The sequence below is a fragment of the Nycticebus coucang genome, chromosome 8, assembly GCF_027406575.1.
Source record: "Nycticebus coucang isolate mNycCou1 chromosome 8, mNycCou1.pri, whole genome shotgun sequence".
NCBI lineage: Eukaryota > Metazoa > Chordata > Mammalia > Primates > Lorisidae > Nycticebus > Nycticebus coucang.
This window is the reverse complement of record NC_069787.1, coordinates 105,206,946-105,224,250: the sequence shown is the minus strand read 5'-3', so window position 1 is coordinate 105,224,250 and position 17,305 is coordinate 105,206,946. Positions and strand designations below refer to the sequence as shown.

The 17,305-nt window shown below is 34.4% G+C and overlaps 1 protein-coding gene across 3 annotated transcripts in view; it reads right to left on the bottom strand.

Moving 5' to 3' along the window:
• ARMC8 (armadillo repeat containing 8) overlaps positions 1–17,305 on the bottom strand; it is a 106,970-nt gene that overhangs the window by 42,241 nt on the left and 47,424 nt on the right. For all 3 annotated transcript variants that reach the window (XM_053599009.1, XM_053599008.1, XM_053599010.1), the window contains 5 exons: positions 15,512–15,587; positions 15,324–15,414; positions 13,495–13,555; positions 10,762–10,962; positions 7,465–7,560 (listed from right to left, as the gene is read on the bottom strand). In XM_053599009.1, the coding sequence (XP_053454984.1) occupies positions 7,465–7,560; positions 10,762–10,962; positions 13,495–13,555; positions 15,324–15,414; positions 15,512–15,587 (525 nt within the window). The remainder of the gene's footprint in view (positions 1–7,464; positions 7,561–10,761; positions 10,963–13,494; positions 13,556–15,323; positions 15,415–15,511; positions 15,588–17,305) is intronic.

Below are 17,305 nucleotides of genomic sequence, written 5' to 3'. Positions count from 1 at the left end.
GGCAAGAGAATCGCCTAAACCCACAAGTTGGAGGTTGCTGTGAGCTGTGATGCCACACCACTCTACCGAGGGTGACAAAGACTCTGTCTCTAAAAAAATAAATAAATAAAAATAAAAATGCAAAAACCATTCTTACTTTGAGAATTATCATGTAGGTAGAAGGTATACCCATAAGATGTAGTTTGCCAACCCCCGTGCTGACATTTTAATCATACGATGGAGTACAGAAACAATCCCTGATTCCTCATCAAAAACTCAATGGTTTCAAGTTCTACTACTCTATAAATATTTATCCCAAACATTTCATTCATTTTCAGATGGACATTCAACTAAGCCACTAATTTTAGCTTGACAGATCTAATAAAGTAAATATTTTAGCCCATTTCTTGGTTTATAAGACATCTGTGTCTTTTACTTAGATTATAAACAACTAATTAAAACAACCAACCTTTACTTTATATTTTAAGAATAAGAACTGTAATTCAATGGTTTAAGCAATTACATACCACAATAGCACAACACTCAATTTTACAATTATCTCCATTTAATGAAACTCTGAAACAAAAATTTGTTACTTTATTTTATAAATACCTCTATTATGTGAATGGCATTATCACTCCCAGGTTTGCTTCTTTCAGTATGCTGATGGCCAAGGGTCTCAATACTGTGCGCAAGTGGCAAAACCTGGTTCTGTTGTGGTTATCTTTTTAAAAATACTTACCATCATGAATGAATGTTGCAAGATGCATTTAAAATTCTTTGGTAGATTAGCTTTAAGAAGATAACTAACCATTTAACCACAGTTCAAGTCAAGGAATTATGAACCCTGAATAAATTTCCTGCTATTCAGTGGTACAGCCAAGTCCTGAAGAGTGCTACTTCTGTGATGGAAAACCCTCAAAAATGTTCAGGGTGTTTTGTTTCAATACGCAGGCTAAAGCTTAGAAATAACTTTTTGCATCTGCCTGATTTCATAGTAGAGAGAAATACAGAAATCTGATGCTGTGCCTTTTAAATGACCATTTAGAATTATTTAAACTTTGCAAATATTTAAAAATATAAATTCCTGGTTTATTTATACTGTCACCCAGAAGATCAACTAATAGTAAAATCAAGCTACAACGAGTGGCAAAAATGTTCAAAGTGAATGCTTAGCAAACTTTTGGGATAGCAGAAAGATTAACATTTAAAAAAGTGACTTAAATTTAGAAATATACTTAAAAACCTTATAGCATTGATTGGAAAACATTAAAAATGTACATTTATTCAGAATGTGAACATATATATTTGGGATATGGTTTCATATGAACAAGGACCCTTTGGAGAAAGGACATTCATGACAGCCATGAACAGTAATTCTTAAGTAATCAGACAGAATTTTCTCCAGACATCTATTATCTATGATTTTAACCAATTATATTGATTTGTATTATATATTCTATTTAACACCAAGAAAAACAAATGAAATTATATTTGGTGCTTTGAAGGGCATGCTATGATAAAAAGTTTTAAAAAATCAGTATTTTATATATATTAAAATTATAAGACCAGAAGACACTTGGTAACTATTAATACTCTATAGAAAGAACTTATGTTTCTAAAATATAAGCATTCTTTTATTGGATTAAATAACTAACAATTTTGGAAATTTATAGCATAAAATCACTTTCTTCATTGCAAATCTTTCTTGTTTATGGTTTCAATGTTGGTTACCTTTTCCAATACACTTTAAAAATATACAGTTTTCAAAAGTATAAAAGGGACTTTAACAAATGCAATCACCATAACCTAATTTTTTGTACCCTCAATGAATCCCAAACAATAAAAAAAATTTTTTAAACAATATACATTTTTAATCTTCCAATGAGTCATGTAAGATATTCTAATAAATGCTTCTATTTGTTGATTACCTATTATGTGGAAGACACTATGCTATTTAAACACAATATATCTCATCTTTATAATGATTTTATAGTTATAAGTTCTTGATCTTTGTTTTCCTTTTATTTTATTCTGCCTTACTTCTAAAAATAAAAAAAGAAAAATACTGGTTCAGTTTAAAAAGAAAATACATCCTATCCTTGGCTACCTTCTTCACATATATCATGTGAAGTCATTGTGATCAGATGACTATTTTACTTTTAAGAAACAAAAACTTAAGATTTCATGCTTTTAATTCTTGAAAAAGTAAAATAAAAAGCATTTAGAAAGCATTAAAAATGACCAAATAATTAAGCTGAATTCCAAATTGATTCAAAGATAGCTCCATAGATAATTACGTCCATTTTCTTTCTTTCTTTCTTTTTTTTATTGTTGGGAATTCATTGTTTTTTGTTTTTTTTTAAGACAGAGTCTCCCTCTGTTACCCTGAGCAGAGTGCAGTGGGTGCTCAGACCAACCTCAAATTCTGGGGTTTAAGCGATCCTCTTGCCTCAGCCTCTTGAGTATCTGGGACTACAGGCGCCTGCCACAACGCCCAGCTAGTTTTCCTATTTTTAGTAGAGATGGGGGTCTCACTTTTGCTCAGGCTGGTCTCAAACTCCTGAGCTCAAGCAATCCACCCACCTTGGCTTCCTAGAATGTTAGGATTACAGGCATGAGCCACCATTTTTATTGGTTCCAAATAATTCCTTGAGTCCTAAGTTTGTTCTTACTGCTCATTCATTCCTTACTTTTCTTCAGCTTACTGAGGTTCTAAGGCTATGTTTTATTGCTCCTTACCCTCCCTTCCTGATTGCCTTCCTCCCCTCACCCACTTAACAATATATACATAAAGTAGTTCGATCAGTCTATGTACAATTGAATTACTGACATTTAACATCAGATATTCATTAATATTTTATATAGTTGTACATCTTATAGAACAGGTTGATTTTTTATTAATTTCTATAAATCAAATCATACTTTTAACCCTAGAAAACCTGATCCAAAATTCACATTTATGAAAGCCAATTTTTTTTAATCATACATTTCAAAAGAAAAAAGAACCCCATATTTTCTAAGAAATGGTCAAAATTATTTTGAAATGAAGCAAATGCCATACTAGAAAACATGTTTTGATTTGTATCCAAGTGAGTAGAAGACATCCTCTCAGGATTGCCTGCCTATTGAAAAATGGGAATTTCCTGCATTTTCTCTATACTAAGTATAATAGGGAAATCCCTTGACTATATGACCAGATACATATGTACGCCCATTGTAAATTTCCTCTTATTACATACAGAATTGCAAGTGATGTCAGGAAAGTTCCTAATGCAGAGAGGACCATATGTAATTCAATAAGTACTTAATAATTCAATTTTGCAATATGGCTGATCCATTAATTTGATCATTCTTTTTTCATTCATTCTTCAAATATTTATTAAGTGTCAATTATGCAGAGACAGTGGTACAGATGCTGGGAATACAGTAAGAAACAAAACAATAAAAAAATCCCTGCCCTCATGGAGCTTACATTCTAGTTCCTCAATGGAATCTCCAGCTAAAACGTTAAGTGTATTAAAACCTCAGAGAAAAGCTTTTTGAAAAGTTCCCTAAACAGCTGCCCCACAGAAACAAAGGCTACAATAAGTACATCATTTAATATTTGTAATATGTTTATTTTTGTCAAAAATAAAACCAACATGCTGGTTTATTAATTTCCTTGGATTTTAATTTATACTTTACTACCTGTAATTTTCCTCAATTTACACTAATATTTCTAGATAAATTCTACCAGTTCCTTGAAGAGAATAAAAGAGAGACAATCCTTTTTCAACTTCCAACCTAACGGATAATCAATAGGTGTTAATCAAATAATGGTTTTCACAATAGCAATTCTTTATAAAAGAATCAACTTCAAAATTACTGGATTGTTTGCCACTGCTGCCTATGCATGACTTCACTATTGACCGGGAATGCCAGTATTTAAAATAGTATGTTGTATTTGCTCAGTATCCTAACTTCTTTCCTTTTTACTGTCCCATTAACTGGACTTCTGCTTCCTGGTCAGCATTAGTATGTAATAAAGGCTATCATTAGAAACTAGACTTTCCAACCAGGCATAGCGGCTCTCCCTGTAATCCCAGTACTTTGGGAGACTGAGGTGGGAAGATCACTAGAGGCCAGGAGTTTGAGACCAGCCTGGACAACACAGTGAGATCCCCCACTTGCTAAAAACAAACAACCCACCCAACTAAACAAAAAAACAACTACAACTCCACCCCCCCCCAAAAAAAAAAAAAAAAAACAACTAAGAAACTAGACTTTCCCCTTGGCAGAGGTGCGAGCTAATTTTTACTTGGCACTGCTGCCAGTATAATTACCACTCATGTGCTCTAGACCCCTCTTTCCACAGAGTCAATTCCTGTCTACATCCTGAACTCTCTCTAACCCAATCTATTCAGAGTCAGGGTCAATTATCACAGGAAATTTGAATTCTCCTATGTTTCCCAAGACCAGACCATAACTTTTGCCAAGCTCAGTGATCCTCCATCTTTCTTTGGGCTTCTTCTCCTGCTTCATGTCACAGCCAATGGTAATGTTTTTCACTCTCACCTGCAAAACTCCTTCCACCAGTACCACCTTCCTTCACCCAAGCTGACAGGACACCACCAGAAAGAAGGAAAATTTCAAGTATGTCACAGAGTAATAAAGGATGCAAAGCTAGGAATTAGAATATCAACTTCATTCCACACAGAAGGACCCAGAAAGATCCAGACATATTAAAGGAAATGTCACACTGTGTATGATTTCTGCATTTTCATTTCTATATTCAACAAATATTTGAGTGCTTAGTAGGTTCCAGGGACTGTTACACAACTTCTTTTAATAGAAAGAAGCACCAACACTGCTCCACAGCAGGGGTGGCAAATCTCTGACCTACATCATATTCAGTCTTCAGTTTTATTTTGTCTGGCCCAAAAAAGGTGGCCATCAAAAAAATGATAACCCAGCAGGCTTTTAGCAGCCTTTAAAAATGGTAAGAGAGAGTCATAACTTTATGAAGAGAGAGGGCCAGTGTCCTCCTTTAACTGCTCTCATGGTCTATACTCCTTTGTTCATGTTTTATCTTCATTCTGCCTCCTTTCCTTAAACAGCTGGGATAGAGCACTGGAGTACATATTATTTATAGTATTTATTGGATTATATTCCTGCTTCTGATTTAAATGGCAGACCAACTGAACATTTCATGTTTTTCTCCTATAAGAAATAAAAAACCCTTTTTGTTGTTTTTTTTTGGGGGGGGAGGAGCAGGTAAGAGTGGAAGAGAAAAGGTCTACAGCCCTTGAAAACTTTCAGAGATTTTCTACTCATTAATTCAGTTAACTAAAATTTCATCTTCACAAACATAAATATTGCATTAAAAAACCAATAATAAACACTATACTTTAAGAAATCTACACAAAAAAGGGAATACAATCAAAGTTCATGGAGTAAATGCAAGAGAAGTGTTTCATGAATTAAATTAAAATCTATCCAAATAATTATTTCAACAAAAATAGAATAGAAATAAATGCATTCAAAAGTTATCATTTATCATTGTTTATACACCAAAAATAAGAATTTTCCATTCCTAGATCAGTCTTCAAATCACAAAATTACTTTATATTTTACATTTTACAATTTTTCTCTTCGGTAGTTACTATGAACTATAAATTATTTAAACACTTAATTTCCCCAAATTGAAATATCTTCCTAAAAATGCTATGTAATCCCCATTACATAAGAATATCACATTATCTTTTTTTTACCACACAAAAAACTATTAAATAATAATAACTTATTCTTTATTAATATCATCTTTCTACAGAAATGATCAGGAGTTAGCCTTACCAGGAAATTATACACATTATGAATACAAGTTTTAATAGACTACTGATTAGATTGTTGCGAGTATTTCTAGAACACGATACCACAAATTAATTCCAGAACAATAGTTTATTAACAAAAAAGTACAAAGAAGTACAAATGGACAAACTATTTTTTTCCCAGTATGGTCTATCTATCTAACTCCCTTTCAGTTCAAGACATGGCCTTTGGAGCTATTAAGAATGGGTAAAATACTTCTGTTTCCAATGGACCCTCATAACCACCCCAAACCAAACAATTTATGTATTTAAGTTATACAGTCCATGCCAATTTTTAAAAATGCTTTATCTATATGAGCTACCATAAAAGCCTCTTCCCTTGCAATATACCATATACCTAAACTGAACCAAATATATCAGCATTAACATCCATAAATCATGTTTACACATGAGGAATTATCATATCACTAGTATGTTTGCCCTAAAGTAATAGTTTACAAGTGAAAGCTTAGGGTGTCAAAATAATATTCATAGGCTTTTACTAAAAACACTTCAGGTCAAACATCTTATTAACTGAACTAGACGGAGGTACATAGATAACATTCAGTTTATTGTGCTTTCTGCACCAATTTTAAATTAAAGCTGCTCATACATCTAATCTTTTGCAACTACACTTTAATTTCTTAAAGTATAATTTATTTTCTATTTATTTCAACAAATTTAAGGTTGTTTCATGCTTCTCTTTTTGCAGGCCTGAAGTACTTCTCTGAATCATGGTAAACTCCAATACTTTGGGATTTCTATCACTGTGTTCCTCAAAATATCAATACAGATGTAGAGATTTAGTAGATTGTGATGTTCAGTAAATAATGCCCAACTTACTCTTTATGCTATAGCTTCTCAGCACAGAACATGTGGTTTTGCTCACTGATGGTCCTAAAAGCCTTGTATAGAATTTATTATATTATATTTGTTTTTGAGTGGTAAGCTACAGCCTTTTGGTTTGGGGAGGGAGCCAGGTCAGAGGTTACAACTACAATTTTTTACTCCTCATCTAGAACTATTCTCATAAGGAACATGAGTTCAGTGTTAACTAGGCTTTAGTAACACAAGTGTGCTATACCAGTGATACACTTTTGGGGGAGCTGGAGAATTCAGATGACCACTCACTAAACATAAAATCATCATTCCACAAAGCTTTTATTCACATTAAACTTGCACAGTAGCAAAAAAAATCAAAACATAAAACTAAGCCACATATCAAAGAACAATATACAATAAAGATTTGAATTTCTCAATGGCATTGGAAGGTATTTCCATAAATAACATTTACAATTCTAATGTTAGGTCTTTCAAGGTGTCTGAAGCTTCACAGTGCTAAACTTTTTATCAGAACACATGCAAAAATGTGCAACATAATTATTCATATTAAAGACACAAAAAAAGCACACCAGTTATTTATCATTCCAGCACGGTCATGCCACTCTATGTTCTAAAAACAAACAAACAACCCCACAAATCTGGGTCCCATTCATTCTTCATTTATGCCTTTAGTCACTCTGCTTTATTATATTCAAACAGTCACTGTTAGTGCTCTTCACCACGACTTTCAGGTTGATGTCACTCCCTGCCTGCTGGCTGTCAGGACTGGGGGACGCCCCTCTCCCAGACTCACCTTCTTCCGGATGTCTTCATCATTTGCTCCAAGAGAGGCATAGAGCTTGAATGCAGCCTGGCGGAGTTCATGAGCATGTTTTAAGTCATGATCGAGCTATGTGAGGGGAAAAAAGATATGTTCCAATTCAGTCCATAAATTATATTCTCAATAAAATTGAGTAAAGTTGAAGAAAAAAAAATCATTAACTGTAACATATTAGTGAATTTCCCACTCATTCACTGAACTGCCCAGTTATTTTTGGGTTCTGTTCATGTATGACTGAGACTGTGCTATATTTGTGTCTTCAAGATCTGAAATGTATACAGCCTCTTTCAGCTTTTCTTTCTTTTTTTCTTTTTTTGGGACAGAGTCTCACTGTGTCGCCCTCAGTAGAGTGCCGTGGTGTCACAGTTCACAGCAACCTCTGGGACTACAGGCGCCTGCCACAATGCCTGGCTATTTTTTGTTGCAGTTTGGCCAGGGTTGGGTTTGAACCTGCCACCCTCAGTATATGGGGCCAGCACCCTACTCACTGAGCCACAGGCACCACCTTCTCTTTCAGCTTTTCTAAAAGTGAACATTATAACATTTGACATTGATTTATGAAGAACTATTGGAATCTTTTGACCCCTAAAAATTCAGTGTTCCCAGAAAATCACCTTGTGGCACTGACGCTTTGAGATGCAGTCCTCCAAAGAATGCAGGCCTAAGGCCTTCCTGGCTTCAGACTACAGCTGGTAATTTCAGTGCTACTGCAACAGTGTCTTCAGGTTTCCCTAGTTTTCTTAAACATGAAGAGTAGTGCTGGCCTAATGTCAACATTTAAAAAGTTTAAGAAAACAGGAACCCTTTGTGAAACCTTTTTTTTTTTTTAGAGACAGTCTCACTTTATCACCCTTGGTAGAGTGCTGTGGCATCACAGCTCACAGCAACCTCCAACTCCTAGGCTTAGGCAATTCTCTTGCCTCAACCTCCCAAGTAGCTGGGACTATAGGTACCCGCCACAACACCTGGCTATTTTTTTGTTTCAGTTTTGCTGTGGCCAGGTTCAAACCCGCCACCCTTGGTATATGGGGTCAGCGCCCTACCCACTGAGCCGCAGGAGCCACCCTGTGAAAAATGCTTAATAAGCAATATACCAGGGTAACCATTACTATCTATTACAGTTATCTTAGATTTGTGTTCAGAATGTGGCTTTTTTGAAAAGAAAATTATTAAAATTGTATTTTGGTATAAAGCAATAAAAATTGGCTTTCTAACTTATCAGCAAGTCGGATTTATCATCAAACTACCATAAAATTAAAATAGAAGCATATTCTCAGGATACCTTTAATGACCATGAACTAATGACTATACAAGGCATATCAATAACACAAATAATTTTATAACAGCCATAACTTAATCATCCAAATGAGTACCACTTTTTGAAAGGGAGTCACCTTAGAAAGGTTCACTCTTATGCAATGATATAGGTACTGCTTGTAACATTCAGAGACCCACTTTTGAAACTTTCCGAAGAGCTAACTGGCATATTAGCTAGAAACCCCTGAAAGTGGCATAGCTTTACCAACTATGAGAATTTTAAGTTAATTATCACTGATTATGGTGTGTGAAGAAATCCAGCTGGGTTGGAAAACAAATAACTTCACAAAAACAAACAGAAGCACAGTAAAAAATAAATACTCATTTAGGGTGGTTTCACTCCCTGTCTGGAAGATGTCAGGACTGGGAGTGAAGAATAGTTCCAATAATGTTTTGATCAAAGCAGGCACTTATGGATTATGGAAGGACTGTCTCAATGTACAATACTCATTTTGATAAGTTCTAAAGTAACCACTTTTAAAAAGTCTACATGTTCTAGTCATAAAATAAGATACTAAAAAACTGACTTGGACTAATATACCGTGAAAACCAAACATTTATTAACACATGAAGATCTTTCTCTATGGGTCTAGTATCTATACTTTTGTGGTTAGAAACCTTTGGATAATCCATCATCAAAATTAAAGATGATAAAACCAATTATTGCTCAAGTTCGGCCATTAGGAGGTCATTAAAAAAATGTTATTATTGCAATTTTCTCTGATGGAAATCAAACAGAGAAATTCTAACAAAAGGGATAATCTTCTATGTACCAATTAAACAATTTATAAATGCACAACCTAAAAGTTCTTAAATAATGTTTCCTTACTCTCATGCCCATCAAAGCATTTTATTTGCCTTGCTGAGGTGGTTGACTCAGGGTATTCATGAGGCCATAGTTAGGGCTTCCCCACATATCTTTTACTTGGTGAGTCACTTAAGTCAGTTTGAGCAAATGGCCAGAGGGAAAACAGAAGGCAACCCACAACCTTTGTTTTGAAAAGTAACATTACTGAAGAAGAGCAGCCATATAACTTCAATACACAGAGGACAGTTTAAATACTAATGTAAGTATCAATGAAGGTTACTTTAGGCCCTTCCAAAGACAAAGAGAAGACATACCCTTAATAGTTTGTTTTATTTTCAACGTCAAATGCCAAATGAATAGTTGCCTGCCAGATGAGGTCTTTTGGAACTCAGAAGCATGAGGGAAGAGGTCGAGAGAACAGTTACTATTGGGACCACTGGCATGAAAAATACAGTCATGATCATAAAACAGTATTGGCTACTAATTAAGAGGCAATGCTCTCTTAACAAACTTTCTCTTACAGAGTACTTAATGAATGAATTTTGTAAACAGGCCGAGAAGAAACAAGACAAAAAAAATATCTATCAATTCTAAGGAACTTAAATTTCAGAAAAAGCACAATTTGGCCCCTGATGGACTCAAACTAGAAGTTAAACAGTGCTTTAGCTGTCACTAGCAGGCTTAAAATGCAGCATGAAAAAAAGAAAGAGAAGATGGAGAAAAGGAAACAAAAAATAAAGACCATAGAATGAGGCAACTTAGTCACCTGTTACAAAAGATTACCCTTGACATAAAGAATACAGAAACAGGGATGATTTTGTGACCTGAATAAGATTAGACGACATAGATATATCAATACTCAAACTTAAAGATCCCACTGTTTGGGGAGTTTAGTTGGGAGTTAGGGATGCAATTTTCTTCTTTCTTGCCCATCTGCTTAGTAAAAAATTTCTGACAATAAACACTAAACAAATCAGATACAAAAAGACTCATCTAAGCAACATCATCTATGCTACCAAATACAGAGATCCTTTATTTAAAAGGGTGTTGAGCTGTAATTATCAGTAGGTTCAAAGTTGTAAGTAGTAAGAAAAACTTTTTTAAAATCCTCGTCTTGACTTGCTATAAAAGAAAAAAGAACATACCCTTTTAATATCAGTGATGGCACTCACTGAGCTGGGATACTTGAAATAATCAGCAAGCATGGCAATGAGGTGATCAGTTATGCTAGCGATTCTCTGCAGTTCAACATCTGGTTCAATCAGATAGGCAAGTGTCTCAGCTCCTTCAACTCTCTCCTCTAGTAATCTCTCCTTACTGCACATTCGAACCAAACAAGGCAAAGTCTGAAAGGTAGTGAGATTAATTATTTGCTTTTTTAAAGGCAAAAGCTTGATGAAGAGCATACAGTGACTGAATCAACTCAATGGTTTTTTTCTTTTTCCTGAGGCAGGGTCTTACTATGTCGCCCTCGGTAGAGTGCCGTGGCATCACACAGCTCACAGAAACCTCAAACTCTTGGGCTTAAGCTATTCTCTTGCCTCAGCCTCCTGAGCAGCTGGAACTACAGGCGCCTGCGGCAACGTCCATCTATTTTTCTTTTTGTTTGGTTGCAGTTGTCATTGTTGTTTAGCTGGCCCAGGCTGGGCTCGAACTCACCAGCCTTGGTGTATGTGCCTGGTGCCCTCCTCCCTGAACTACCAGTGCTGAGCCCAAGTCAATGGTTTTTTTTTTTTTGTTTTATTGGGAATCATGTTTGTGATCAAATATTTCCTTTATTGACTTTAAGGGAATAAAAGGTTTTTTTTTTTTTTTAATGCAAAAACAAAATTCAGTGTAGGTTAATTATTTCTGCTGGCACATTAAACTCTAATTACACATAAAGTATATTAATACAAACTGGAATTAAAGTATATTAATACAAACTGGAATTAGGCTTTTGTGATAAGTAAGATGAAGTTTAATTGTTCAACTTTATAAAGGACATTCAGGAATTTCTAACAAATCATGTCTGATGGCTCTGTCCCATCTATGTAGTTATTTACCTAAAAGAGATCCAGCAGTTTAATTAGCAATGATTTTGCTTTAGAAAAAGCAGGCTCTCTTTTCTTTACTGAGTAATATAGTTGGGATAACTTTTATTTTTTGATTCAGGAATTGATATATCTAAAGTTGTCAAAACAAAATACCATTACGCAGATTCCATCAGTTCTCCTATAATGTGAACAGAATGCATCAATTTTCCCAAAAACTTGCTGAAATGAGTGTAGTATCAATTTTGCTTCAGAAGTCCTTCAAAAACCTTGGCACTGGTCTAGGTAATTTATCTACATTAGGCTCTCAATAAAAATATCCCATGTATTTACTATTTCTAAGACTAATGAATCCACTTACAGGAAGCCTTCCTCAAATACCACAATCAGCTGTGCTTTGCTCTTTTCTATGTTCCTTTTATAGCTTTACCACAATGTAGCACTTTAGTGTTCACTATTGATTTTCTATTAGGCTAATTCACATTTACAACTCAACCCTAACCTTCCAAGGGGAAAGTCCTACTTTTTTCTTCCTAACATTACGACTTACTAATATTCATTGATGCCATAAATTCTTAGATTACTGAATTTAATGCTCACAAAAACTTCAGGATGAAGATAATCCTAACCTATTTTACCAATAAGAAAAGGAAGGTTAGAGAAGTAAAAATCAAAAATCATTTATATAGAAATTCTTAGCCCTCTATGCAGAGTTTTTGCTGGGGAGAAGGAAATGGTCCTCCAATATTTCATCAAAGACTACAGCAAAGTTTAATCTTCTTAATGTTCTTTTATCCTTGAGTTCACCTTCTGAATAATGATAAGTGAGAGATTTCATATTCATAAAATAACACATGATCCATTTATTTGTTTTATTCCTTATATCTAATAAGACATTTTAATGTACTTAATATACTGTTATCCTCTCAATAACCTTATGGAATAGGCGAACAGGAATTAGTGCCTCTATTTTCTTTTTTTTTTTGTGGTTTTTGGCCAGGGCTGGGTTTGAACCCGCCACCTCTGGCATATGGGACCAGCGCCCTACTCCTTGAGCCACAGGCACCGCCCTAGTGCCTCTATTTTCATTATCAAGAGTCTGAGGCAAATAAAGAATGAAGGATGTTAAACCAGTTAGTGGTGGGAATGCCAAAACCAGAATCCAAGTATCAGGATTTTCAGGGTTGGTCTCTTCTCCAGGTTTTTCTAAGTTCAGGTTACAATTGACATATCACAATGATGATGACTGTTTTCATGTCATTAATGCTTTTGATTATTGGCTATGAGAGTGCTATGAAGTCTTGATCTGTAGCCGGGCATTGTGGTGGGTACCTATAGTCCCAGCTACTTGGGCAAGAGAATTGCTTGAGCCCAAGAGTTTGAGGTTGCTGTGAGCTGTGATGCCACAGCACCTACCCAGGGTGACAGCTGAGACTCTGCCTCAAAAAAAAAAAAAAAAAAAAAAAGTCTTGATCTGCAAAGTAGCAAACTTGTTGCCTACAAAACTGCACTACAAATTTAATAAAAACCAAAAAATAAAATATATTTTCTATTTCACCTGAATTTTACACACTTTTACAATTTCCACATCCTCCTAATTACCATAAAATATAAGAGCTGTGATGAGGAAAGAATTAATCACTTTTTTCAAAACACATCTAATATCAATTTTTACAAATTATATGGCATCCATTCAAAAGAAAACCTGATATTTTAAAATTATTCTATGCCAAGTGCATATACCATATTGATAAATGTGTAAAAAAAATGGAAATACCAATATTTACATTCAACACTACTATGACTGGATAATGTTCATGTTTTTAAGAAAATTAGTTAGCTTACCTTTAGTACAATACAGTTATCATCTGTCCGAATTGCTCCAGCTCTACACATGTAAGTTAAACTGGAATAAGATGGCAGAAAGTAAGTTTCTGCTTGAAGTTTAAAGAAAAATTACCTGCCTTTAAGATTTGAGGAAAAATACCAAAACCCAAATCCAAGTACTATCATTTGTCTTGAGAGAATATTTTAGACATTCCCTTCTCAGAGGAGCAATCAATTTAATAGTCAAAGAAAACTAAATGAAATACATTTATATGTAGAGAGAAAGACAGACAGACAGTAAGCTAATACTAAAAAAAGAAAAACCAACATAATAAAATAGTTTTAAAATAAATAACTTAATGAGTAGATACATTTTGAAGCTAGGTGTAGGAGATAGGCCAGTTATTTTTGTATACTTTGTTTAAAATTTTCCATACTAAAAAGAGGAGAAAGTTAAAAATAAAATACAAGGTGAATAAAGTATATCAGTTTAAATAAAATTAAGTTGATATATTCTCCCTCCAAAAGCAGAAGTATCACAGAAGAGGCATTTATTTAATTTATAACACTTACAGCTATTCATTAGAAATTATTCCTTCACACTTTATGGGGGCAAGACATGATTGCAAGAGGGACTTTACCTAACAATTGCAATCAGTGTAACCTGGCTTATTGTACCTTCAATGAATCCCCAACAATAAAAAAAAAAAAAGAAATTATTCCTAGGTGAACAGCAGTGGCTTTGAAGGATTAGTTATTAATTTGACTTTAATGAAAAATATTAAAAATAATTTACCTTCATAATTATATCTGGGTTTGAGTAAGAATAAGTTTAATTTGTACTCCTAAGGCAGGCACGGAACATTAAGCACTTCAGAAATTTAAATTAAGGAATTTCCTTTTTGATCAGATTCCCTTGGAAAGATGGGATAAAATACCACCTGTCTGGGATCCACAGAAAGCTTTAAACAGATCAGTAAAATTCTTTTACATATGTTAGAGAGTGGAAATCTTTGTCGCTGTTATTATTTTGAAGCTTGTTACCACATTTATTCTGAAACCATTTGCATGGGAACATTACCTTACTAACAAAATGGCAAATGCTTAGCTTTTAAGACAGAAAAGTAAACAAACAAACAAAATACAAATAAACAAAACCCAAACAACTCATGATGCATGAATAATTCACTGAAAATTTCTAATTCTCACCAAAGTTTTGGAGAGCCACAGCATCTTAAATACTAAAAGTAAAGAATTCACTTAACTTAAAACCCTACACAATACTTAACGAATCTGTTAATGTGTTGATAATTACAGATTTAACATGCACCGAATGCTTATATGAGCCAGAAATTGTGCTAAGAAGAACTTTACATAACTATCTTTTAAACTATCATATCTCTATGAGGACTTTGCTTTGTCTTTTTTCTGGAAAAATGAGGAAGCCACATTCTCTGAGCATCCCTTGGTTACTGCCTTCAACTAATTCTTGATTCAATTTTTATACTTTTACATTCTCTTGGCTTAATACTAAGCAATGATATAGTGTTGGTTAAATCTTATCTTATGGGGTATTATTTCAACTAATATGCAAGGAGAGCAGAGGATGTCATAATTTTCTGTAGATAGTCTTACATGTTATATGGGAGTTCCTTTTTTGCATACTACTAGAAATAACTAAGTATAAAGAACCCACATCCATTTAAGAAAATGTGAGACAGCCTTAAAACTTACAAACCTCAAAATCTCAAAACAAGATGGGGATTGGAAGCAAGTTAGGCTGTCCAAAAATACTCTAAGATATTGACAAAACACTGTCTTTCTTCCCACATTGTCTTGAATTTTACCATTTTGCTGATGTGAGCTGCATCTCAATAGGCTTATCCCTCTGTAACATCTTCACAAAAATCTGTGGTAACAATTCTCCATCAACCAAAACTAGAAATAAAATAAACAACAATGATTAAGGAAATTCTTTAAATCTACAAATTTCATAAATTAAATTGTGTAGGTGCCACTGAAAGTTCCAGCCTACCATTTACCAGCGTCATTGATACCTGGGGGTTTTCAAAAGCTAAAACTGAGAAGCATTTCAGTGCTTGCATTCGAACCTGTAAAAATAATGAACAAACAATGCATTTACTTTTGTAAATATGAATTCTAATATCTCAAAATTTAAACTCCTTTTCTGAAAAAAAAAAAAAAACTATGTAAATCTGCTTAAAATCTTAAAAGGACTTAAATAACATCCATGTTTAAAGAGTAAAGTTAAAATTAATTTTGAATTAGTAGAAAAATAAAAACAGGAAGAAGAGGCAATTAAATTGAACTAGATAGAACTGAATTTAAAAGAATACTGTACAATTACAATATTGGTAAGAGAAAGGAACTTAATAACAATTAATTACCAAGTGCCTTTCAAGTGGGATGTCTCTTCTTCCCTAATTACAAACCAGAGAACTGAAGAGAAGGGACATCATTAAAAAAAGGGTCAGGGGACTTTTGTAGATGTACATGGGATAGAGACGAGGGGCAAGGAGAACAGAAGGAGGGGAAATGATGTTAGAATAAAAATTTAAGGACTAAGTAACTTTTCTAAAAAATGCCTATGAACTATGTTATTATTCCTTAAAACTAGGTTACTGGTCTGGGTTAATACCAAGCACCCAATCTTTTGACCACATACAGTATGTTTTACAATTTGTAGAGCTCTTATGAGAGCTGTTCATTTTTCATTCTTTCTGCCCAGTTTTCACCAACATCATCCTCACTTCTATAATAACTCTAGGCCTGAGTCTATACATGTTTTTACATTAAATGTGAAGTTGGCAAGCGCTCACATGATAGGTAGCTGGGGTATGAAAAAGCCGTCCCTAACCTGGGTAACACCGTGCAACATTAACATGAACTCACAGGAGGAACCTAGAATATGTTAATGACACTCTACGGAGTGAACCTTGGCAAAAGAATAATATTACCAGGCACTTTTCCTCTTTCACACAGTGAAGGCTTTTATATTTGTTATAGCAGATAAGGAAGTCTGGTGCAGAAAACATAAACAGAAGAAAAGCAGGGGAAATTAATGATGCTAAAGGAGATGAAGTAAAGGGATAATAGCCACCCCAACAACAGTTTCTTCATTTGCCACGGGCTGTTTGTGGCCTCTGCATGGCACAGGGTAGAGAAAGTAGCTCTCAGTATATATTTCCTTCCACCACCCCCCACCCACCCCGGCTACTTTGAAGCTGGTTCCACTCCCCATTCCTATTCTTGTGAGTTCTTCACCAAGCCAAATTTTAGATGTCTGAGATAAGGAAAACACATATATTAGCAGTGAAGCTGAAATAAAGCTAAAGACCAAAAGGGCAGATTGGGGTCAGTCCAAGTGGACAGAAGACAAAAACGACTGCTTCCCTACTCTGCAGAAATCTCCTGCCACATCCAGCTCCAATGACACAATAAGGGTAATGTTCCAGTATTTGCTATAACTTGGTAGCAAAGTTTGGCAGACAGACAAAAATGAATGGCCGAAGTTTTAACTTAATGCTTGATAACATATTATGAAGCTGCTTACCTATATATAAAAGACAGTAAAGAAAATTTAATTATCAATGAATCCCCAACAATAAAAGAAAAAAAGAAAATTTAATTAATGAGCCTGAAAACTCCTGACTTTTTAACTCAAAATACAAAACAGAACACACTTTAAAGGCTGATGTATATGTGGGTAATAAGCTATAAGTCGGAGTCATTGTGGCTAAATAAAGGTCTCAAATATAAAATCTGAAGTCCTCCCTGATATAGCAAGCCAATGATTCTATATACTTTA